Genomic DNA, 26,963 nt, shown 5'->3' on the forward strand with positions numbered 1-26,963 from the left:
TTAAAAAAATAAAAAATAAAAGCAAAGGGAAAGTAAAGGTCTAAGAGTAAGTCATGCATGTGGTGAATATATAAAATGTGAGTGAACTAGTATTTATCTTCATGAGCATGGTTAATCAAATGAGCTGGTGTTTGTAAGTGCAAATGCTTATAGTATTTGATCTATAGGAAGAGAGCCAAGAATTGAATTTTTTTTTTTTTTTGCGTGGTACGTGGCGCCTCTCACTGCCGTGGCCTCTCCCGTTGCGGACCACAGGCTCTGGACGCGCAGGCTCAGCAGCCACGGCTCACAGGCCCCGCCGCTCCGCGGCATGTGGGATCTTCCCGGACCAGGGCACGAACCTGTGTCCCCTGCTTCGGCAGGCGGACTCTCAACCACTGCACCACTAGGGAAGCCCCAAGAATTGAATTTTTAATTAATATTCTAACGCTGTGGAATTCTGAACCATTTATGGCACTTTAATTGTACAATTCTGTGGGGAAAACTTAAAAATCCCTTTAATTCTATTCATGTTTCTCTCTTTCTCGCTTTTTTTTGTTTTGTTTTGTTTTGGCTGCTTTGGATCATTAAGGTACTTTCCTCATTAGTGTACCTGTTGGTGGATAAGTTAAATATTTTATTAGTTTATTAACTTACAGAACAGATTAGAGAGACATAGTGAATACATGAACAACATGAAAATTTAAATTAACTCTAGGTTTTCACTTGTCCTAATGTCTTTTTTTCACCTTATGTTAAAGATTTGACAATAACAAAACTAAATACTAGAGCATGTAAAGTATATTTAATTGTGTAGTGTTTGGGGCAATTGGTGTTTTAGACTTTTTAAATGTATTATAAGTTTCCTATGCTATTAAATATTTAGATTAAACTGTTGTAGAACAGGATCCTGCCTTCCATTTCTATATATCCTGTGTAGTACCAAGAAAGGTGTTACAGTGACTTAATAAAGACTTATTGAATAGTAGTGAAGGACTAGAAAAATGATTTAATATGTTTTCTCAGAGTATGGCTTTCCTATATATCCTATCTATTAAGTATATAGAAAACAATTTCTGTGCCATTTTAGAACTATTTTTAGCTAGTTAAAAAATATGATTTTTTAAAATTATTGAATGAAAAAATTAAAATTAAAAAAATTTTAAAAATTCTCATCTAATGTTTATATTGTCCTTCTCTGTTTATTTAGTGTATGAATAGATGTTTTAAAATAGATCTTTCTCTCCTTTAGTATTCCATTTATTATATTTCACAGTATACTGACCCTCAAGTTATTCTGACCAGGAAGATAATACAAGGATCAAAATAATTTTTAATAATCTTTTAATTTTCTGCCTTGTTATAGCTGAGATAGATTTTGACAATCTAACTAAGGGACAAGTCTCTGAAATGACCAAAGAAGTTGCTGCAGAAAAGTATAATAAATGTAAACAACTCTTGCAGGTAAGCTAGCTCTCTCGTAAGAGAAAGATTTGTCAAATGTAATGGCTTAGCTTATCTTTATTGTTTTGATTGATGGGTATCCCAGGGTTTCTTTTTTATACCCATATACTGATATTTAGTTTCACTTTTGAGATGATAAGTGGGGGGTTGTTCTGTGTACCTGCTCATGTAGGCATGTGTGTAAAATCATGATCCTTGGGAATTCCTTGGTGGTCCACTGGTTAGGATTCAGCACTTTCACTGCCGTGGGCCTGGGTTCAATCCCTGGTTGGGGAACTAAGATCCCACAAGCTGCACAGCATGGGCAAAAAAAAAAAAAAACCACGATCCTAAAACTATTGTTTTCTGTTCCCCTGATGTCCTTCTCTTGATAATGGGCAAGTGATTAATTGAGGTTGGGGTTGGATATTGTCTGTCTTCTTCTTCTGATAAGGATACATGAAAAATGTTTGAACTGCATAAAAGGGAAGTATTCTTTTTTACACTTACTGTAATAATAGCAAAGACTTTCACCACATCCTAAAGTGACTAGATTTGTAAAGTGGAAAAAAAGGAATGGTACCCAGATGAGTCGTTGCCTTTACGGTATTATTTTGATTATATTAAACTATTATTCAAACATTTAAGTTTTGCAACTTCCTAGTAGTATTCACTCCTGGAGTATTTAAAGGACAAAGGGAAAATGCTTCTTATTTGTACCTGATTTGGGGAAGAGAGGAAAAAATGTTTTGTGTATGTTTTTCGTTCGTTCAATTAAATATTTTTTTGTGTGTTTGCTTCTCTGTTCATGTGGAGAGGAGAGGGATAATTTTTAGAGCCATATAAGGAAATTCATATATTATTATAGTAATTAACTTAAAATATTTTATGTTGCTGTCTTGATAATATTAGTTGAATGTAATCCTTTAATCAGACTTTGAACTGAACATTTTTGTTGCTTCAGAAGATCCTTCTGTACAGGGTTGATTAGAACAATTTTACCCTTGAGGTCAAAGTAGTTGCTTATAAGGGACTAACCTATTTTTCAGTAAGTATGAAACAATTTTGGATGAATATTTTTTAAAATCTCATTATATAGTATTATTGAAAGGAAGATAGAATATTCTTTCAAGCTAAAAACTTCCTCAAGGTAATTTTTTTTTTTACAACTGTGTTGTAGTACAATTGAAATTCAATAAACTGCATATATTTAAGGTCTGCAGTTTCAGTTTTGCTATATATATATATAGTTGTGGAACTATCACAGTGTCAAGCTAATGAACATTTCCATTACTCCATTAGCTTTTTTGTACTCATTTACAACTCATCCCTCCCTCTCTCACCACTCCTGGGAAACCATTGGCTTGCTTTCTGCCACTATAGATTAGCCTATCTTTTGTACCGTTTCTATAAATGGAATCATATAGTATGTTCTTCTTTTCCTGTCCCCTTTCAGCACAGTTATTTTGAGATTTGTTTATGTTGTTGCTTGTTATTGGTAGTTTATTCCTTTTTTTGTTTGTTTAATAAATTTTATTTATTTAAAAATTTTTTAACATCTTCATTGGAGTATAATTGCTTTACAATGGTGTGTTAGTTTCTACTTTATAACAAAGTGAATCAGTTATACATATACATATATTCCCATATCTCTTCCCTCTTGCGTCTCCCTCCCTCCTACCCTCCCTATCCCACCCCTCTAGGTGGTCACAAAGCACTGAGCTGATCTCCCTGTGCTATGAGCTGATCTCCCTGTGCTATGCGGCTGCGTCCCACTAGCTATCTGTTTTACATTTGGTAGTGTATATATGTCCATGCCACTTTCTCACTTTGTCCCAGCTTACCCTTCCCCCTCCCCATATCCTCAAGTCCATTCTCTAGTAGGTCTGCGTGTTTATTCCCGTCTTGCCCCTAGGTTCTTCATGACCATTTTTGTTTTAGATTCCATATATATGTGTTAGCATACGGTATTTGTTTTTCTCTTCCTGACTGACTTCGTATAGTTTATTCCTTTTTATTGTGAGTTCATCTTCTGCCATTTAAAAAATTGGGTTCATCTTATTATTGAGTTGTAAGTGTTCTTTATTCCAGATACAAGTCCTTTGTCAGATATGTGGGGTAAATATTTTCTCCCAGTCTGTGGCTTGCCCTTTTATTTCCTTAATGGTGTTTTTAGAAAAAGTTTTAGTTTTGCTGAAGTACAGATTATCAATTTATTGTTTATGTGTTCTCTGTATGTTCTAAGAAAACATTTACTGCTGCAACTTGTAATGATTTTCTCTTGTTTTCTAGAAGTTTTGTAGTCTTAGGTTCTTTTAGGCCTGTTAACCATTTTAAGTTTATTTTTGTGTATGGTGTGAGGTGTGGTATGTATAGTAAGGATATTTAACTGATCCAGCATTATTTGTTGAAAAGACTTTTCTCCATTGAATTGCTCAAAGCATAAAGCATATATTTTTTCTTTTCTTTTTTTTTTTAATTAAAATTTTTTTATTGGCCTTGTTGCATGGCTTGTGGGATCTTCGTTCCCTGACCAGGGATCAAACCTGTGCCCCATGCAGTGGAAGCACGGAGCCCTAACCACTGGACTGCTGGGGAAGTCCCTCGTCATGTTTTAAAACTCCATTCTTTTAACATTCTGGGTTGTAGAGAAGAGCAGTGTATAAGAAATCCATCTAAAGATTGTCTTGATCAGGAAATCCCAGAGTTTTAATTATTAATATATAGAAATAACAGCATTATAAATAATGTGATTTTTATTATGTCCTTTGCAAAAGTAATGTGTGCTTATTGTGAAATCTTACGGTGTTACACAAATGAAGAATAAAGGTGGTAAAAAGTACCATTATGATCCTGATCCCCAGATATAAGGGCTATTAATATTTTGGTTTATGGAATTCCCCGGCAGTCCAGTGGTTAGGACTTTGAGCTTTCACTGCCAAGGGCCCGGGTTCATTCCTTGGTCAGGGAGCTAAGATCCCACTAGCTGTGTGATGTGGCCAAAAATAAATAAATAAATTTGGTTTATTTTTTCTACATATACTACATAGACATCATATAAAATTGTGTTAAACAACTTGTAAAGCAGAAATGGGATTATACTATATATTCTGTTTTTGCAACTCGATATTTTCAATTAATGTATTTTGCCATTTTTCCTTGTTAATTTTTAGATCACTTTGTTCTTTTTCAATAAATATACTCTGTTCCATTGTATGGATATAAAATGATTTGTCCAATCTTCCACTGACAGACATTTTGGTTATTTCTATTTGGTTATTTGGTTATTTTTATACCTTTACAACAGTGTTGTAATAAGCATTCAGCACAAGTATGTTTGTATAGATATTAGCTGTATATGGATTTAAAATCTTGGTAATTATACTAATTTCATTTAGGATGAGAAAACAAAATGCAATAAATATGCTGATGAACTTGCAAAAATGGAGATGAAATGGAAAGAACAAGTGAAAATTGCTGAAAATGTGAAACTAGAACTAGCTGAAGTAGAAGAGAATTTCAAAGTAAGTTTACTATTCGTATAACTTGAGGCATAGTACCTGATACTTTTGAAAATGTGCTATCTATAATTTGGTCAATCTAATGTAAAGTTTCAACATGGGTAATTGGGATAGTATTTTCGTGTATAGATAAAAATGTACTATGTATTTAGTTATGTTGAATATAGTTCAGTAACTATTAACTGAGAAAATAGATACCCATATGCATTGCCATTGTGGCTTTCATTTTGCGGATTCAGATGGCTATTGAAACTATATCTTTAAATCATGCTTAGTTTTTAAGATGAAAGTGATCATTTCATATTCCTTGTTCACTTAATTATGAATGTGTTTGTAAAATTATTCTAGGGGCTTGGTGGGTTTTTTGGGGAGTGTAATAAGATGGAATCAGTAATTTAAAAAAAGTTATGTAAAGGTTTTTAAATTTATCACCAAAAGGGTGTTACTTGTGATCCTAAATGAGATACTGCAGAGTAAGCAATACAGTCTTAATTAATGAAGATTACTTTTGCCAGTTTAACATTAGGCAACAAACAAGCCTGAATGGTAAATGATATTTGTAAAAATGTTGGAGAAAAAAATTAGTAGACTGTCTAGCTCATTAATAAGTGGAAAGACATTTTCCCTCTAAGTAATAAAATATAATCTTAAGTATTTTAAGGTATGTGCATGTGTGTATAATTGGCATTTTTTGTGTGTGTGTGACTAAAGGCCTGGAAGTTCTAAATGATTTAAATTTTCTCTGTCATAGCTAATTGTACCTATAATCTAATTTTAAAATATAACATTCTTAAAGACACCAAAAATTACTTTGTTTGGGTTGGTACAGGCTAAGGTAATTTAACTGCTTGATCCTTTTTTATCTTCATCTGCTGTCAGAATGAAAATTTGAAACTTATTTCATGAGGTTATTGTTGTTCCTGGGATCACTGTGAATATTGTTTTTATTGCCTGGGAACTTCTGTTATTATTAAAAAATATGAATACTGAATTTATATGAAACTTTATTTTTGCAGATTGATTAGGAAAAATGATTTAGTAAATATTTATTGAAGCCTATTAAATATAAAGCACTATGTTAGCTATTACGTGGGTGATCATATAAGTAAGGCACAATGCTGTGCTTAAGGAGTTTATAATCTGGTAAGGAGTGCTAGAAGTGTGTAATCATGATTCTCAAAACTCTTTCACATTCACAACCTAGGTAATCATCTTTCAAACCCATGGGAAGCTAAATAATATTTTTATTTCATTAATGATAAAAATTAACATCGAGATTAAACAACATAACTAAGGTTGTACAACTGGTGACATTGCTTGGCTTTTTGTTTAGTGCCTTTCCCCTTATTTTGTGCTGCTTAGACACAAACACCACGAGACGAGGCAAAATGTGATGAAGTTCTACATAAGCTGTAAGTCTAAGTACTTTAGGGCTGTTTCCAATGAAATATTTAGGAGTCAGATATTACGGAGAAACTAGACCTGTGAAAGACCAAACAGGAGGGGAGGATAAACAGAGCTGGGAAAAGAAAGAAACATCTTTCTAAACAGATGGAAAAGCATTACAGGTTTGGAGGTCAGAAGTAGAGAGCATAATCTGGGAGCTGTGACAGTCTTCAGTAATAGGACTTCAATATCTGTGATGGAGTAGATAGATGTGAAAGATAGGTTGAAGCCAGATTAGGGGGGACTTAAACTGGAATGTGGGTGCTATTTGCTGTTAAGAATTTTCTAGGAGAAAAGGGACCCAACCAGAGTGGGTCTTTATGCAAATAATTTGGTAGCACTGAGAGGATTTACAGGTGGGAAGGGTTTTTGAAGGTCAGAAAATTAGGTACAAATATTCTTAGAATGAATTGATAAAGGCCATCTCCTTGGATACCTTCCCCAATCACCTACCATTGAACCTATCAAGGAAAGCCTTAGGGAAAAACCATTGAAGAATAGTTTTATTTGTATCCATAATGCTTATGCTGTAATAGGCAAATAATGGGTAGTTGTTGAATAAATGAAAGACTTGGAGACTGAAAATGTTGAAGAGTAGAGGAAGAGGAGAGGGAGTGTTTAATATAGTTTCCTAGCTTCAATCACAGTGGGCTCTGAGATTAATAATATCAGTTAACAAAAGTAGAAAAGTAGGTTTGGGACATTTTACCCTTTCAGTGCAGAAGGACAACAGTGAAAACATGTTTACCCATCAATTAAAAAGGCAGATTTGGATCTTGGGAAGGAGAGAGTGTGGCACATGAGTTAATATTTGTGATTTATTCATATGAGCGTGATTGTTGAAGGCATAGAAGAAAGGGAGTTTACAGAGAATGTAGAGAGAAGAAGCCAAAGAAGAAACTTTGGGGAATACCTATATATGTAATGGTGAAGAAGCAGACTTTAAAAAAAGAGCATGAGAGGATGACAGTGTTGGAGCAGTTTCACATAAACCAGGGGAGAAGCTTGACGAGTAAGGGAAGTTAGTCAATACTGACAAGTAATTCCGAGATGTCAAAGAATAAGAACAAAATACATGGAAATGGTAATAGGAATTATTTTGATAGAATGGTATAAACTAACTCTTGAAGGGTAAGGGGAGAGTAAGTAGATGATGAAAAATGATAATTTCTTTCTCTCTTCAGCTTCAGTTGGCAGAGAAGGACAAAGAGATAAATGGTCTAACTTCATATTTGGAAAACCTCTCCAGGGAGAGTGTACTTTAAAAAAAGTTTCATATGACACTGAATGATAATACAGCTTTATGAAGGGACACACATTTTACAGTTATGTGAGGGTGATTTTTTTTAAAGTTAAATGACTAAGGAAAAGACAAATAGGTGTTAAGACTTTTAGGTGGAAAACGTTTTTAGTTAAATAATATTTAAAATTATTTTGTTAGGAGAAAAATGCTCAAGTGTTGATACTTAGTTTGATTTTTGTTACATAGTTTGTATTTAACAAACAATTTTACAGTGTTCAAATTTAAGAGAATAGTAAACAAATTTAAAATTATACCTAATGTATTTATCTGGTTTTCTTTTGTAATAGGAAACATTTTAGAAGTTGTTTAATGATTTGTAGCATAACCTAACATTCAGAGCGTACATTTATAATATAAAATGTGCTGTAGTGCAACATTTCTCACAGTATGGTCTGTGATCCTTTGGGGGTCCCCATCCCCTTTAGAGGTCTACAAAGATAAAGCAGTTTTCGTAATATTACAGTATTTGCTTTTTTCCCTCCTCTGTTACATTTGCACTGTTGGTATAAAAGCAGTGGTGGGAGAACTGCTGGTGTATTAATATTGAATCAAGGCAGTGGCACCAAACTGCACTAGTAGTTACTGTATTCATCCTAACCATGCGTTCACAGTTTAAAAAAAAAAAAAACAGTTTCACTTAAGATGATGAAACAGTAAAATATTAATTTTATTGAAGCTTGACCCTGGGGGGTGTTTTTAATATTCTGTGTGATGAAATGGGAAGTACTCCCAAAGCACTTTTGCCTAATGAAGTAAAGTGGCATTAAAGTACCTTTGAAGGTAAAGCACTGTGTGATTGAGTTCTAAGCTGAACTAGCCTCTTTTTACATGGCATATCATTTCTATTTTAAAGAATGACTGATAGACAAAATTTGGTTATTCAGACTGGGGTATTTGGCAGATATTTTCTTGAAAAGAAGGGAAGTGAGCCTGTTACTTTAAGGAAAACCAATTGATAGTATTCGTTGCCAATGATAAAATTCAAGCTTTTAAGAAAAAACTAGAATTTTGTAAACCTAGGCGTCACCTTGTTAGCCATAAATTCAGGTAGGGTCTAAAGGGGCTTGTTATGAATGAGAAAAGACACTCCTATCATTCAGGAAATTCCAGAAGTTTTAGGAGATCTGTGCCAGGAACTGGGGACAAGACCAAAAATGTTTTTTATATCACAGTGTGTATTTATGTATGTTTGTACAGTCATCTCTCAGTATCCTCAGGGTTGGTTCCAGGACCCCTCCAAGGATGCCAAAATTGGAGGATGCTAAAGTCTCTTATATAAAATGGTGTAGTACCATCGGCCCTGAGTATCCATGGGTTCTGCATTGGCTGGCTCTGCATTGGCAGATATGGAGGGCCAACTGTATTTTTAATTTATATTTGGGTGTCTGTGTTCATCTGTGTGTCTATCTAATCTACTCTTAATACATATTTTATCTTCCTACTTGGTAGGCATTAATATGAGCTCTTTTTAGTCAATGGAGTAAGAATTTTTTTGATGTTCACATAGTCTAAGATTTGGTCAGTGGGAATACCTTCAAGGTGGTTCCTGATCTGCCTCCATATCAAAAGGATATTGTTGGTCTTTTGAGCACTTAATTTTTTTCTAGCACTGCAAGGTATTCTCATACCTTTATTCCCTCATCTTTGGGATTGGCCGTTTTTTACAATGAAGAAGCTCTGGTCCTTATTTCTCCAAGGAGTTCTGGTTGCTTACTAGTGGGAAATGGTATTTAGAACCCAAAATGCAGGCCCTAGGTGTGCTCATTGCTTGTAGATCCTTTCAGTGTCTGAGCTGGGAAAGGTTTGTATTTTAGATATCATGAGTTCTAGTCCAGTTCCACACTGGTTCTTCCTTGCTTTCCTTTCCTTTTTTTTTTTTTTTTTAAAGAGGCATTTTTTAATAGAAGTTATTACAGTAATTTTATCTAACTACAGAAAGAGATTATCAGGATAAGGATGTTGGTGTGTGTGTGTGTTTGTTTTTGGTCATGCCATGTGGCTTGCAGGATCTTAGTTCCCTGACCAGGGATCAAACCCTGGCCCCAGCAGTGGAAGCGTGGAGTCCTAACCACTGGACCACCAGGGAATTTCCCCTTGCCTTCATTAATTCCTATTTGTACACCTTTTCCACAGTGAGAATCCTGTGCCCAATAGTGTCAGTACATTGAATCTACTTGCTAATTCTGATATCCCACACCTTCAGAACTGCTAGAGCCATATCACTAAAAGAAGGAAACCTATTAAGAATAGAATTGAATTCAAGATTGTTTGCAAGCCCCACCCCCCACCCCAGGTTGTCAGTATATTGCGTTCAAATGTTACTTGTGTTTGTTCTCTCTCCCTCACCCCCTTCAGTGTATGGTAACACAAAATGACAAGTGGGTTAAAAAGATCCCTGCAAATAAACAGTGGATTAAAGCTAATTAAAACAATAGGATCACAAATGAAGAGTAAGAAAATGATTTTTTATTTCTGGTATGAGTTTTCCTCAAGTGTATTTCAAAGTTAAAACCATGATTCCCTAATCAGATTTGACAAGAAGTTGACAAAATATATATTCCAAATGCTTAAGACAACTTTTTGAAACATGGATGTACCTTAACCATTTTTGGTAAGAAACCTGGCTCTAAGTGTATTTTGTGCTTGGAGTTAGTAGCTAATGCTAGAGAGAAGCAATCAAGATACTTTATTTTTATATATTTTACATTTATAAAAAATATATATTGCATATATATAATTTATATATAATTTATATGTAAAATTATACATTTAGAGAGAGTATGTTTTATATAGTTATTTTGAAGTTTCATATATAACAGTGAAAGATAGTGCTAAATGATTATAACTATTTGTACATTTTGTGGTGTTACAAATGGCTGAAATCACAAACAGAAAACAATATGGTGACTGTATTAATTATGCTGCACAGCGAATTACCTGAAAATGTAGTGGCTTAAAACAGTATTTGTTATCTCACAGTTTCTATGAGTCAGGAATCCAGGTGTGGCTTGGCTGGGTCCTCTTTAGACATCTTGCAAGACTGCAGTCAGTGTGTCAGATTGGGCTTAGTCATCTCACGGGTATAGATCTACTTCTGAGCTCACTACTTGTTGTCAGGATTCAGTTCCATGCAGATAGTTGGGTGAGGGCCATAATTCTCTGCCATCTTCCATGAGGTCACTCTCCTCTATGTTTTTTTTTTTTTTTAATATTTATTTGGCTGCATCAGGTCTTAGTTGCGGTGTGTGGCATCTTTGTCACAGCATGTGGAATCTTTTGTTGCGGCATGTGGGCTTAGTTGCCTCGTGGCCTGTGGGATCTTAGTTCCCTGACCAGGGATCGAACCCACGTCCCCTGCATTGGAAGGTGGATTCTTAACCACTGGACCACCAGGGAAGTCCCTCCTCCTCTATGTTTGACTGAAGTAAAAGGTTATTCAAACCACAGGCAGGGTAACCTTTAAAAATGTAAAGCTGATCCTTTCTTTGCTTGAAGCTCCTTAATGGGCCTCCCATGCATTAGTGCAATTAGGATAAATGCCAAAATTCTTTTTTGGCTGCACCGTGTGGCTTGTGGGATCTTAGTGCCCCAACCAGGGATTGAACCTGTGCCCTCGGCAGTGAAAGCACAGAGTCCTAACCACTGGACCACCAGGGAATTCCCGCCAAAATTCAACATAGCATATAATATTTTATATGACTGGCCTCTCTCTAGTCCCATTTTAAGCCACAGTTTCTTGTTTGACTCTCCTCTATTGTAGAATTTCTCTCAGTAGTAGTTCTCAATCTTGACCTTGAATCAGAACCACCTGTATTATTTGTTTGTTTTTAGGTAATTATCAAATTTATTTAAATATTTTGCCTTTTTGTAATATTAAAGATTAAATGGCAATATACAACATGTATTTAGGAAAATATGAGCAAATACAACATCATAAGTAATGATAAGAGTACAGTCATAACTTATTATAAGCTAAACAAAAGTTAGCAGAGCTTGTGCCTTTGCAGGGAAAGGTCAACATACAATCACATGTATAGAATGCCACAGACAAGATTATCTTGAGAATTGCCCTTTTTCACATTATGTTCATATAATTTCATTTAATATAGTTTGTTAGGGTACCACATTTTTTTTAAATTAATTTTTATTGGAGTATGGTTGCTTTACAATGTATTTGTTAAAACACAGATTTCTGGCTTCCATTCCCAGAGTTTCTGATTTGTATGTCTGGGGTGGGGCTTGAGATTTGCACATTTGACAAGTTCCTGACGCTGCTGGTCTGGAGACCACACTTTGAGAATGGTTTTAGTCACTCGGGTCTTACAACTCATGAATCGCTTTCTTGTTTCAGGGCCCTTATTCATGTACTTTGCTAGGAATATTCTTGCCTACAATCTTTTGTTAACTTTTTTTTTTTTTAAAGAAGAATTTTTTTTGGCCGCGCCACGCGGCATGCGGGATCTTAGTTCCCCAACTAGGAATCAGACCTGTGCCCCCTGCAGTGGAAGCACAGAGTCTTAACCACTGGACCGCCAGGGTAGTCCCAGAAGAATTTAAACATATGTAAGAAGAGAATAATGTAACGAACTCAGTTGTACTTCTCACCCAGCAATCAACAGATGTTACTCTGTGGCATCTTATTTTAATTTTCTTTAAGTCTTTTTTTTTTTTTTGAATTTGTTACAGTATTGCTTCTGTTTTTATGTTTTTGTTTTTTGTTTTTTGTTTTTGGCCGTGAGGCATGTGGGATTTTAGCTCCCTGACCAGGGATCAAACCCACACCCCATGCATTGGAAGGCAAAGTCTTAATCACTGGACCGCCAGGGAAGTCTCAGTGCCATCTTATTTTATCTGTTCAACCGTAATTCCCTTCTCTCTTCCCCCAGTGGTATTTTTTCAAGTATATCCCATAATTCCTATTATTTTCCTCTGAATATTTAACTATTCCTACTACTCTTGACTTATTCTTTAAGTCTCAGATTAAACCTCTCTTTTTCAGAGAGGACTTCTTTGACCTCTCAGTCTAAATTAGGTACCTTTATTAAACTTAAACCTGGGAGCTATACTTTTATTTTATAGCACCATAATTTGTAATTAATATTTCTGTGCTTATTTCTCTAACAACTCCCTTTGCTTAATTATAAGGTCCATGAAGAACAGGGATCATGTTTATTTTATTCACCACTGTATCCGCAGCCTCTAGTACAGTGCCTGATATTTGAAGTTAAATATTTGTTGAATGACTAAACAAGTTAATGGGGCAAACATAATTTATAGCATTTGCTTATAAAAATATTTGGTAAAAGAAATGTAGTGGGATCAGCAGTTTTATTGTCAATTAATACCCTGCCCTGTCAGGAATACAATAGAAGTAGGCCAGTTTGCTTTCTGCTTCCTGTCTTCTTGAGTTACTCTTGATTTCCCTGCTACTGACACTATAGTTTTATATTACTTCTAACGACTGTATTTATAAGAATTTCCGTTTGCTATTTCAGCAACTTACTTCATGTTTGTCTTCTCCCCCAGTGTTTCTCAATACCCTCACTCCTACCACAATCCTCTGCAGAGTTAGGATTAAGTCCTTTTTGTTCAGCACTGAAACCTACCTAGATCCGGACAGTGCCTGGAATGAACCAAGTGATCGTTAAGCATTAGTTGAGTGAGCAAATGACAAAATGGATATATCGCCATCTAACAGAATGTGTATTTTACTTATTTTGTTTCTTGGCCATCTGCCCTGCTCTAGATACAGACTTCATGTGGGCAGGAATTTTTGTGTGTTTTGGTTATTCCTAAATCTCTAGTGCCTGGAGGCCAGTTCCTGCTGCATATTAGATAATAAATATTGAACATATGTGTGGATAAAAACTCATTATAGTTTTTTTAAGTAACTGGCTCCCTAATATTATAAAAATATATATTTTAAAAATAACTTCTAATAGTATGAAGTAATTTAGGATTAAAAACCCTACCAATTTAAATTTATTTAGAAACTTAATATACCTTAAAGTATCTTATTTTTTCATGTCAACCCAAAACCACTGTTTAGAATTATTTATTATTTTCATACTATTTCAGATATTCTGTATAAGCCCCTTACTAGAAATATGAAAAGAGAAGAGTAAAGAAAATAATAAAGCAAAAGCACAATGGTAAATAATGATAAAAATGATGGTGGGAAGTACTTTATTAACTATTACCAGAGAAAAAATTAAAATTAAAAAATTTTTTTAAGTAAAACTATTTCAAAATGTTGTTTAACATCAGGTACCTGACTAGCGATTTTTCTAAATCATCATTTCATATTTCCAGATGATCTGCTTCCTTTTTAAGAATAGAAGAGTAATATTTGTATATACTTACAAATGATTAATGGAAGGTGTCTTGAGTATATCTGTGATTTTTGTGGGTGACAAAATTAAAGGTACTGCAACTGTTGCTATGTTTTTTTGCCTACATCCATAATTGAAGAAAATGCTAAATTTCAGTTAGAAGTTAGTGAAAAGATATAAAAAAATTTTTTTTCATCTAAGTTCATGGATTTCCTGAATTCTAAACATGGATCCTTTTGTGGGGGGAGGCATGCATTGTGAATACAAATTTAAGAATCTTCTCTAAGTCAAGAGTTCAGTCTTCTAATTTGCCAAACAACCTAATCATAACTATTTTGTCCATGTTCCTGTGTTCTGTTCACCCTGCCTCCAGTTTCCCCCATGAGGAATCAAAGCTGCTTATTCCTCCTTTTCTTACCCTTATACTATTTGCAGAGGATTTATTTCATCTTTGATGGTAGTGGAGTGGAGTATGAACCTAGAGGAAACTCTTTATTAGGTTGGAATTCTCTATGAAGTTCCTTGGCTCTATCAGCGCATGCATAAATGTTTTGATGAAACCCTTGACTCCATTTAAGTAGTTTATTGTTTGCTTACAGAAGAACTTAACCATACTCCTTTAAATTGATTTGCTTACACTTTTGTAGAAGTAGTTTATCATCTCTTAACTCTTTTGCTGCTTTCATGCCCTTTTTCCACTTTTCTTGAATCATCTTTGAAATACTTTAAAATTTTACTCTCTCCCTTTTTCTCTCTTCACATTTCCACTTAAACATCCTGAATTACTATAGTGGTATGTCAGGGGTTTTTGAGTCTTGACAGGAGATGAGGGAACCTCCATTGAGGGCCTGCTGTGTTGTAAACACTCCCCTCATTTCTCAGTAGTCCTCTGAGGCCTGGGAAAGGTAAGTTCCTCAGGGTTATTTGTGCTGGAGCTGATGAGCAAATTCTGGCCTGACTCCAATCCACCATGTCATGCTGCCCCCCTGATTATTTGTTTCTACTTTCAACTGTGCCCAGTATAGTTTTGCTAGATTAACCTTGCTAAGGACCATTGCACTGTGTTATTATTGTTCAAGAACTGTCAGACCCATTGTAGTAAACTGTATGACACATCTGGCACATTTGCCCTTCAGCCTGTGTTTTTAGCTGCATTTCTTCTACTCTTAACGTGCATCCTGTGTTCTAAGTAAATCATCCACTTACCAATCCTGCAATATGTTATATTTCATATGCCTTCTGTACTCTTTTCACATGCTTAAGAAGAACTTTTAATTCCCATTTCTCTTTTCAAACCTAAATTGACTTGCATTTTTCACGTTTACCAGTTTTGCTCTCTCTCAATGATAACGACTTATTCCATTTGAAGGCCACTTACTCTATTTTAAGGTCATTTTATAGGTAAAAATTTGTTAACATAGAGTCTCATCTCTACTCCCAAGGGATGACAATCAGCAAAACCAGCTGAATTTTACTTTACAGATGAAAATTTTCATCCTTATATCCTTTGTTAATATTTTTGGTTGAATTTTTAAATTTTTATTTTTCAAGGTTTTTTTTTTTTTTTTTTTTTTTTTTGGATGTGGACCATTTTTAAAGTCTTTATCGAATTTGTTACAATATTGCTCTGTTTTATTTTTCTGGCCGTGGGGCATGTGGGATATTAGCTCGCCGACCAGGGATTGAACCTGCACCCCACCGGCATTGGAAGGCGAAGTCTTAAGCAGTGGACTGCCAGGGAAGTCCCTGGTGCAATTTAAATATGATAAAATTCTCTCATTTTAAGTGCAATTTGATGAATTTTGGCAAATACATATAGTTCTCTACCATTACATTCAAACTATAGAACGTTTTATTGCTGCACATCGTTCCCTCATGCTCATATGTAGTCTATTCCTCCAGCTACCCCCAGTCCCAGACAACCACTGTTCTACTTTCTGTTACTCTATAGTCTTACTTTTTCTAGGATTTCACATAAATGTGGTCATACAGAATTTATTCACTAATTGATAGATGTTAACCCTTTTACCAGCTGATGGGCATTCAAATTATTTCTCATGTTTTGCTGTTATGAGTAATGCTGCTATGAACATTCTCTTACAAGTTTTTTTTGTGGACATGTGTTTTCACTTTTCTTGAGTAGATACCTAGGAAGGGAATTGCTGGCTTATATGGTATATAAGTGTATGTTTTTAAGAAACACCCAGATTGTTTTCCAAAGAGGCTGTACACTTTGCATTCCCACCAGCAGTATATGAGCATTCCAGTCACTAGCCCTTGGTATTGTCAGTTTTTAATTCTAGTCATTCTAGTGAGTGTGTAAGGTTACCTCATTGTGGTTTTAGTTTTAATTTCTCCAACAACTAGTGTTTTTTTAATTATTATTTTTTAATGTTAAACTTAAAAAAATTTTTTTAATTGAAGTGTAGTTGATTTACAATATTGTGTTAGTTTCAGGTGTACAGCATAGTGATTCAGTATTTTTGCAGATTATATTCCATTATAGGTTATTACAAGATAATGGGTATAATTCCCTATGCTACACAGTAAATCCTTGTTGCTTATTTATTTTGTATATAGTAGTTTTTATCTGTAATCTCATACCCCTAATTTGTCCCTTCCCCCTCCCCTCTCCCCTTTGGTAACCACAAGTTTGTTTTCTATATTTGTGAGTCTGTTTCTTTTTTGTATATACAGTCATTCATATTATTTTTTAGATTCCACATATTAGTGATACCATACATATAGTATTTGTCTTTGACTTACTGAATCAAGCGCGTGCGCGCGCGCACACACACACACACCCATCTTCTTAATCCAGTTGTCTGTTAATGGGCACTTGGGTTACTTCCGTGCATATCTTTGCTATTTTAAATAGTGCTGCTATGAACATTAGGGTGTATGTATCTTTCAAGATTAGTGTTTTCATTTTTTCCAGATAGTCCCTGATGACTGACTGGTGATGCTCAACATCTTTTCGTTTGCCTGCAGGCCATTCATATACATTCTTTTGTGAAGTGTCTATTCAGATCTTTTACCTGATTCTTTTTTTTTTTTTTTTTTGCGGTACGTGGGCCTCTCACCGTTGTGGCCTCTCCCGTTGAGGAGCACAGGCTCCGGACGCGCAGGCTCAGCGGCCATGGCTCACGGGCCCAGCCGCTCCACGGCATGTGGGATCTTCCCAGACCGGGGCACGAACCCACGTCCCCTGCATCGGCAGGCGGACCCTCAACCACTGGGCCACCAGGGAAGCCCCTGATTCTTTACTGGGTTATCTTTTTTGGATTTAAAGAGTTTTAAAAAATATATTCCAAATACAATTTCTTTGTTATATATGTTGGAAATATTTTCTCCCAATTTGTGGTTCGCCTTTTCATTTTTAAAAATACTGTCTTTTGAAGAGCAAAAGCTTCTAATTCTGAAGTAGTCCAGTTTAGCAAAATTTTTCTTAATGGTTCATGCTATATGTGTCCTATCTGAAATTTTTGCCTAACCCAGGGTTACAGAGATTTTCTCCTATTTTTTAATCCAGCGTATTTTATAGTTTCAGCTCTTAGGTTTAGATTTATGAGCTACTTAAAATTAATTTTTGTGTAAGGAATGATATGTAGTCAAAATTTGTTTATTTGTATGCAGATATCCAGTTTTTTAGCATCATATATTTAAAAGAACATGTTTTTCCTCCATTGTATTACTTCTGCATCTTTGTTGAAAATTAATTGACAAGAGTATGGGTATATTTTTGGAATCTCTTTTCTGTTTTATTGATTTATATTAGGGGTCAGCATACTAAGGCCTACATCCAAATTTGGCTTGTGGACTATTTTTGTAAATAAGGTTTTATTAAAGCGCATTGCCATGCCCATTCATTTTTAGGTATTGTCTATGGCTGCAATAGCAGAGAGAGATTTGAGTAGTTGTGACAGAGGCTATGTGTCCTACAAAGCTGAAAATATCTACCACCAGGCCCTTTATGGAAAAAGTTTGCCTACCCCCAACCTGTTTATCCTTAGGCTAAAACTGTACTCAGTTGATTACTGTAGCTGTATAATAAGTCTGGAAATCAGATTATGTAAGTCTTGAAGTTTGTTCTGCTTTTTAAAAATGGGCTATTCCAGGACCTTTGTGTTTCCGTGTACATTTTATAATCAGTTTGTCAGTTTATACAAAAACCTGCTGGAATTTCGATTGGGATCGCATTGAATCTGTAGATCAATTTGGGGGGAATTAATAGCATAAAAATAAGTTTTCCAGTCCATGAATGTGGTATATTTCTCCATTTGCTGAGGCTCTCTTTAATTTCTGTCAGTAATGTTTGTGGCTTTTAGTTTATAGGCCTTGCACATCTTTTGCTATATTTATTCCTCAGTATTTAATTTTTATCTATGAATGTTACTATAAATCGAATTTTTAAAAGTTTCATTTTTCAGTTGTGTGTTGCTGATATATAGCAGTACAGTTGCTTTTATATATTGACCTTATATACTGCAGCCTTGCTAAATTAACTCATTCTCCTAGTTCTAGTGTATTCCTTAGGATTTTCCACTTCTATGATCATATCATTTGTGAGTAAAGATGGTTTTACTTCTTCCTTTCCAGTCTGTCTGCCTTAATTTTGCCTTAATCTTAACACTGTGGTAGAACCTCCAGTATAGGGACTTCCCTAATGGTGCAGACTCTGCGCTCCCCAATGCACAGGGCCTGGCTTTGATCCCCGGTCAGGAAACTAAATCCCTCATGCAGCAACTAAAAGATCCTGCACGCCGCAACGAAGATCCCGAGTGCTGCCACTAAGACCCAGTGCAGCCAAATAAATAAAAAAAATAAAAATAAAAAAAAGAAACTCCAGTATAATGTTGAATAGAAGCGGTTAGAACAGACATTTTTGCCTTAATATTTGATCTTAGGTCGAACCATTTAATTTTTCACCATTAAGATTCACTGTAGGTTTTTGTAGATGTCTTTTTTTTTAATCATGGATGCCTGTTGAATTTTATAAAATGTTTCTTCTTGCAGTTATTGAAATGATTGTATGCTTTTTTCCTTTATGAACATGTGATGAATTACATTGATTTTGGGATGTTAAACTAAATTTGCATTCTTGTGATAAAACCCACTTGGTCATGATTTCTTTTTTTAAATAAATTTATTTATTTTTGGCTGTATTGGGTCTTCGTTGCTGCGTGTGGGCTTTCTCTAGTTGCAGCGAGCGGGGGCTACTCTTCCTTGCGGTGCTAGGGCTTCTCATTGTTGTGGCTTCTCTTGTTGCGGAGCACGGGCTCTAGGTGTGGGCTTTAGTTGTGGCACACGGGCTCTAGAGCGCAGGCTCAGTTGTTGTGGCACACAGGCTTAGTTGCTTCGCGGCATGTGGGATCTTCCCAGACCAGGGATCGAACTCATGTCCCCTGCATTGGCAGGCAGATTCTTAACCACTGCGCCACCAGGGAAGTCCCAATGTATTATTTTCTAATATTGAATTTGATTTCTTAATTAAGTTAAGGATTTTTACATCAGTATTCGTGAGGGTCTGCAGTTGAGGTCTGCCGTTTTCCTGTGATGTCACTGGTTTGGGTATCAGGATAATACTGGCCTTGTAAAGTAAGCTGAGACTGTTTTTTTCCTCTAGTTTTTGAAAGAGTTTATACAAGATTAGTATTTTTTAAAATGTTCAGTAGAGTTTACCAGGGAAGCAGTCTGAGTTGTTTTTTTGTCTTATGATTTTTACTAATAGCTAAATTGTAAGAGATTCGCAATTTCCTCTCAATTAGCAATAAAAAGGGTACTTTATTGGCACAAATAAATTTGAAAATATATTGGGCTTTATCCCGCTTTCTGATTTTGTTAGATGTGGAAGGGACATTTATGAGAAGTTGAGGACCAGCCTTTCCAACTGTATACTTTAAATATAGTAGGGAAGTCATTTTATTGTTATATTTTGGCTAAATATTTAATGCTCTTCTTGTTAAAAAATATTTGGTTGCTTATTCACCTTTGTTTTTGTTAATTTTAGGAACTTAAAAGGAGTATAGAAAATCAAGCAGAAAGGAAATTGGAGGGTCAGAATTCCCAGAGTCCTCAGCAGATCTCACAGTGTTTCAACACAAGCTCAGAGCAAAATGGTCATGTTCCTGCAGTGCCAGATACACAACCAGTTCTGCAGTTTGGTAATCCTTATGCAACACAGGAAACAAGAGGTTATTAAAATATTTTTGGTTGGGGTTAGCTGAATGTGGAGGGGTTTTTTTGTTTGTATCTTCCTGGGATTAGAGAACTGTTGGTATGATCAACTCTAATAGAAATCTTGTTTTATAATAAGCAGTTTTTTTGGTTTTTTTTTTTTTGCGGTACGTGGGCCTCTCACTTTGTGGCCTCTCCCGTTGCGGAGCATAGGTTCCGGACGCGCAAGCTCAGCAGTCATGGCTCACGGGCCTAGCCGCTCCGCGGCATGTGGGATCTTCCGGGACCGGGGCACAAACCTGTGTCCCCTGCATCGGCAGGCGGACTCTCAACCACTGCACCACCAGGGAAGCCCTATAATAAGCAGTTTTAATGTTTAACACTAACTGGCTTCATCTAGAAGCAGTACACCATGAATGAGGAGTCTGTTTGCTTATTGCACATAGTTCTTATTTTTAAAGATCATTTGGGTTAAAAAAAGACATTTTTTGGATACACTAAAGTGGTTCTTTATATTCTGTTCATCATAGCTATACACAGAGATTCTAATTTTAGTACCAGGTTTTTACCCTACCCTTCCAAAATTTTTATTTCAGATGGAGCAGATGGTGCTTTTTACCCAGATGAAATCCAAAGGCCACCTGTGAGAGTACCCTCTTGGGGACTGGAAGATAATGTTGTCTGCAGCCAGCCTGCTCGAAACCTAAGTCGACCTGATGGTTTAGAAGACCCTGAGGATAGTAAAGTAAGTTGAATTTCTATTTTCTGAGCCTGTCCCTTTTATATTTTGTCCTGTGTAGAGAGTTATGTGTGTGTAGAAAGAGAGAATGTGTATGCTTGTGTGTACACATGATTGCTTACTTGATTTTTTGAAAAATCTGCTTGTATTTAAATTTGAAAAATCAACCATTAATATGCTTCAGACTTACACTTTAGGATTTATTGAGAGAATGATGACCTTAGAATATTGTAATTATAAGATAGTTTAATCTTAAAAATTTTTTTTTAAATTGAGCTATAATTGACACATGTTTCAGGTGTGCAACATAATGATTCGGTATTTGTGTATATTGCAAAATGAACATCATAACAAGTCTAGTTAACATCCATCATCATACAGCTGTAATTTTTTTTTCTTGTGATGAGAACTTTTAAGATCTACTCTCTTAGCAACTTTCAAATGTACAATACAGTATTAACTGTAGTCACAGATAGTTTAATCTTAATTAACACAGACTAATTTACTATATTCTTTTGATTGTAGATGTACTAGGTTGCAAGAAGCAAAGTGTTAATGACAGTGTTATGCTTTGCTGTGCATCTTTTCAGCTTTGCATTTATATCCCACTTTAAGTTATAAAGTGGACTCTTCATTATCTTTAGCAAGAAAAAGGAAGAAGTGTGTGTATCATAGTTTTCTTTTTCAGAGAAATACTCTTGTAGACATCATTAGTATTTAATGTCTCAGCAGTACAGTACTGTTGATAATTGAATCAGTTTACGTGGCATGGCATTCTTTTTATTTCATTTAAGAGATTTCTTCACCATTTAATAGATCCTTTTCCTCATAGCAGCTCTTTGGATTTTCTGTGCATTAAGATGCGTTTAAAAGAAATGCTTTATCGTGCTCTTTGCAAGTACAGCAGTATCATGACCTGTTTCTCATTTAATCTAGTTTGCTGCATTTAATTGCTATTAACCTTTGCAGAAACTGATCAGTGTTCAGACAGGCATGATTTTAGCCCTAGTGCTCAACACCCATAATGGAGAAAAATGTATTTCTCTCTTCTGCCTTTTGGCCTCCTATATCCATTACTGGGAATAATTAGGAAAACTGTCAGAACTTTGGTAGCCTATATGAAGTCTAGAGTATCATCTTACTGCTTTTTCACACCTTTACTTCACATTTTGCATATTTAATCTGATCATTCTTGGCACAGGTGTTACATGGGACAAGCTCTTCTCTTCTCTAGTCATCTGCCTCAGTTTAATTAGCAGAATGTGCTTTCTCATCTGTGTGCTTCGCCCTCCTGCAAACCCATGAGGAGCAGTGTTAGAATCTTGTGCTCATTTGCTGACATGCTTAGATTTGGTAATGAGATGGAAGGGGTCTTAGGAGGCATACCTTGGGTAATTGTATTTTTGCTATCAGAAGATTTTTCACATTAGACAGAAACTAATTTTTATGTACGTTCAGACCTTTTTTTTTTTTTTTTTTTTTAAATTCTGGTCCTTACAACAACAAAAATCACTTGCAAATGAAGTGTTTTAGTTAAGTAGTTTCAGTTAGAATATGAAAAGCAGCTCTGAGTTGACCTGTTCCTTTTCTCTGGTTCTTTGCCCTGGAAGTATTTAACAGCCTGGGACCTAGTGCCTTTCAGTTGGGGTTGAAGCGGCTGCACTTCCAGCCCCCTCCAGTCACACCTTCCGTATCTCCTCCCTTCTGCACCAAAAACTTCCTGTCAGATCAAAAAAGGCTTTTATGACTCACTCCCCTTCACCTCATAGTTGTAATTATGATGATAGTGATGGCAATAGACATTTCTGTAGTTTCATTGGACAGCTAATGCTTAACACTTTAAATATATTAACTCTTTATAGCTGTCCTATGAGGTAGAAACTATTACTATATTTTATAATGGAGGAAACAGAGACAGACTACCTGGCTTGCTTCAAGTCATACAGCTGGTAAGCATACAGCCGCATCAGTTTGGCTATGGAAGTTGTGGTTTTACCACCTATCAACCTACCAAATGACTAAACCAGAGGTTTCCAAACTTTCTCAGTTAATGGCACCTTTAGCATCTCAGTAGCCTCCTGCACAGTTTTTGGAACCATGGTCTAAACTCTTGCTTCACAAAAATACCTTTTTTGGACCAACACTATTGGTATCTCCTGGAAGAAATAAGGAATCTCTGGCTCCACTCCAGACCTACAGAGAATCAGACTGCATTTAACAAAGTCTTTTGGTGATCATGCGCTTAATAAAGTTTGAGTTGCACTGGTCTAAACTTCCTAAGGCCCATCAGGCAAGTTTGGATTACTTTCTCTTCCTTCAACACATATCCCACTTTCCAGTTGTTTTTATGCCTTTGTATAGTGTTTCCCTTCCACCTGACTAGCTTTACTTCTTTCCTTTCTCCTCTATCTCTGAAAGACTGAGGTTCACACATTCTGTTAATGTGTAGTTTGTAGCTTTCCACATGAATCCTTCACTATGGACCCCCCAATTGAAGACTGACAGTTTTTGTATTTACATCTTTTTCTGATGAGTTTTTTAGTTTTTATTCTCAGAAGGATCTGTGGTTTTCAAAGGGGCTATGACTCCACAGTTGTTGGGAATCACTGCTTGAAAGAATCAAGGCCTGTTTCCCATTGTCATGACACATGGAATTTTTGCCTTTCTTAAATTTTGCCATTTTTCATATGTTGTCTTATTTTTAAAATTTTACTTTGAATATAACCAGTATGTTTTCTGTTTACAAAAGTAGTATATAATTACAGCCAATCCACTTTTATCAAGACTGCCAAGACATTTTTTTTTTAATTAATTTATTTATCTTTGGCTGTGTTGGGTCTTCGTTGCTGCGTGTGGGCTTTCTCTAGTTGCGGTGAGCGGGGGCTACTCTTCGTTGCAGTGTGCAGGCTTCTCATTGCGGTGGCTTCTCTAGGTGCAGAGCATGGGCTCTAGGCGCACGGGCTTCAGTAGTTGTGGCATGCGGGCTCTAGAGCGCAGGCTCAGCAGTTGTGGCGCAAGGGCGTAGTTGCTCCGTGGCATGTGGGATCTTCCTGGACCAGGGATCAAACCTGTGTCCCCTGCATTGGCAGGCAGATTCTTAACCACTGCACCACCAGGGAGGTCCCCCAAGACATTTCAAAGGGGAAAGAATAATCATTTCAACAAATGGTGCTGGGACATTTGGATATCCATATGCAAAAAAATGAAATTGGACTTCTACCTCTTACCATATACAAAAATTAACTCAAATTGAACCTAAATATAAGAGCTAAAGTATAAAATTCAAAAGAAAACATAGAGGTAGGTCTTTGTGATGTTAGGCAATGGTTTCTTAGATATGACATCAAAAGCACAAGCAGCAAAGGAAAAAATAGATAAATTAGACTTCATCAAAAGGATTACATGAGGGGCTTCCCTAGTGGCGCAGTGATTTAGAATACGCCTGCCAATGCAGGGGACATGGGTTCGAGCCCTGGTCCGGGAAGATCCCACATGCTATGGAGCAACTAAGCCTGTGCTCCACAACTACTGAGCCTGCGCTCTAGAGCCCACAAGCCACAACTACTGAAGCCTGCGCGCCTAGAGCCCATACTCCACAACAAGAGAAGCCACCGCAATGAGAAGCCCGTGCACTGCAATGAGGAGTAGCCCCTGCTCACCACAACTAGAGAAAGCCTGCGTGCAGCAACGAAGACCCAATGCAGCCAAAAATAAATAAAATAAATTAAAAAAAAAAGATTATATGAATTCTATATGTTCTACTTTTTTTTAATACACACTTATTTCCAGCTGATTCTGTATCTCTGGTTGGCATCTCTTTTTTTTTTCTTTTTTAAATATTTATTTATTTAGGCTGTGCCCAGTCTTAGTTGCGGCACGCGGGATCTTAGTTGTGGCATGCATGTGGGAACTAGCTCCCCGACCAGAGATCAAACCCAGGCCCCCTGCATTGGGAGTGTGGAGTCTTACCCACTGGACCACCAGGGAAGTCCCTGGTTGGCATCTCTTAATGCTGAATTTTACCTTCTCTATACCATATAGTACAATGCCTTTCATATACAGTAGGGTCTATTTAAATTTTTGTGACTAACGATTTTACCTAAAGAAATGCTTTTAATTATTTTTATTTTCTGCCTACTAATGTTCAGATCATCTTAGAAAAGTAATTTTTGGTAACAGCTTTATTGAGATATAATTCACATACCATATAATTACCATTTAAAGTATACAACTCGGGCCTCCCTGGTGGCGCAAGTGGTTGAGAGTCCGCCTGCCGATGCAGGGGATACGGGTTCGTGCCCCGGTCTGGGAGGATCCCATATGCCGCGGAGCGGCTGGGCCCGTGAGCCATGGCCGCTGAGCCTGCGCGTCCGGAGCCTGCGCGTCCGGAGCCTGTGCTCCGCAACGGGGGAGGCCACAACAGTGAGAGGCCCGCATACCGCAAAAAAAAAAAAAAAAAGTATACAACTCAATGGTTTTTAGTATATTCAGAGAATTGTGCAGCTATCACCACATTCAATTTTAGGACATTTTCCTCACCACAGAAAGAAGCCCTGTACCCTTTAGCAGTTACTTTGTCTCTGTAGAGTTGCTTATTCTGGACATTTATGTAAGTCAGATCTTATAACATGAGGTCTTTTGTGAGTGGCTTCTTTCACTTAGCATAATGTTTTCAAGATCCATGTTTTAGCATCCATGCATATTTAGCATGAAGAACGTACTGCATTCCTTTTTATTAAATGCTGAATAGTGTGTTGTATGGATATACCACATTTTGTTTATCCATTCCTCTGTTGATTAACAGTTGGCTCTTGTGAATAGTGCTGCTGTGAACTTATGTACAAGTTTTTGTTTGAATACCTTTTTCAGTTTGGTTATATACCTAGGAGTTGAATTGCTGGGTCATAGGGTAACTCTGTGTTTAACCTTTTGAAGAATTGCCTGATTCCTTTTCCATTGGCAGTGTGTAAGTGTAAAAGTTCCAGTTTATCTACATCTTTACCCACACTTGTTGTCTGTTGTTTTGATGATAGCCCATCCTAGTAGATGAGAAGTGGCATATCATCATGATTTTGATTTGCATTTCCCTGATGGCTAATGATACTGAGCATCTTTAATGTGCTGGTTGACCATTTGTATATGTTCTTTGGGAAAATGTCTCTTCAAGTCCTTTGGCCATTTTTATATAGGATTATTTGTCCCGTGCCAGATAAATGATTTGCAGATATTTTCTCCCATCTGTGGATTGTCTTTATATTCTTTTGGTGGTATCCTTTGCAGCACAAAGTTTTAAATTTTGATGAAGTCAAATTTACCTATCCTTTTTTTTGCTTGTACTTTTGTTGTCGTATCTCAGAAACCATTGTTTTATCTAAGGTAGCTCTAGCTTCTAATTTAGGTCTTTGGTTTGTTTTAAGTTTTGAATGTGGAGAAAAGTAAATTTTTTGGGTATTCTTTTCCATTATGGTTTATTACAGGACATCGAATATAGTTCCCTGTGCTGTACTTGTTGTTTATCCATTCTATATGTAGTAGTTTGCATCTGCTAATCCCAAACTCCCAATCCAACACCCGCCCCCCTACCCGCTGGCTCACCTCGGCAACCACAAGTATGCTCTCTGTGAGTCTGTTTCTGTTTCGTAGATAAGTTCATTTGTGTCATTATTTTAGATTCCACATATAAGTGATATCATATGGTATTTGGCTTTCTCTTTCTGACTTACTTCGCTTAGTGTGATAATCTCTAGGTCCATGTAGCTGCAAATGGCATTATTTCACTCTTCATTGGCTGAGTAATATTCCATTGTATACATATATACCACATGTTCTTTATCCATTCATCTGTCGATGGACATTTAGGTTGTTTCCATGTCTTGGCTCTTGTAAATAGTGTTGCATGAACATAGGGCTGCATGTATCTGAGAAAAGTGACATTTGAAAATAGAGATCTTACAAAATTATTTGCTTTCCGGTTTTTAAAATACCTTTAAATTTTATGGAGTTATAATTCAATGATATTCCTT

General features: G+C 36.2%; 1 protein-coding gene across 2 annotated transcripts in view; it reads left to right on the plus strand.

Moving 5' to 3' along the window:
* TAX1BP1 (Tax1 binding protein 1) overlaps positions 1 to 26,963 on the plus strand; it is a 90,727-nt gene that overhangs the window by 56,972 nt on the left and 6,792 nt on the right. For both annotated transcript variants that reach the window (XR_009533337.1, XM_060107770.1), the window contains exons 12-15: positions 1,346 to 1,443; positions 4,821 to 4,946; positions 20,035 to 20,218; positions 20,798 to 20,946. Coding sequence is in view for 1 of the 2 variants with exons in the window: in XM_060107770.1 (XP_059963753.1) it covers positions 1,346 to 1,443; positions 4,821 to 4,946; positions 20,035 to 20,218; positions 20,798 to 20,946 (557 nt within the window). In the remaining variant the exon portion in view is untranslated. The remainder of the gene's footprint in view (positions 1 to 1,345; positions 1,444 to 4,820; positions 4,947 to 20,034; positions 20,219 to 20,797; positions 20,947 to 26,963) is intronic.

The sequence above is a fragment of the Mesoplodon densirostris genome, chromosome 9, assembly GCF_025265405.1.
Source record: "Mesoplodon densirostris isolate mMesDen1 chromosome 9, mMesDen1 primary haplotype, whole genome shotgun sequence".
Classification (NCBI taxonomy): domain Eukaryota; kingdom Metazoa; phylum Chordata; class Mammalia; order Artiodactyla; family Ziphiidae; genus Mesoplodon; species Mesoplodon densirostris.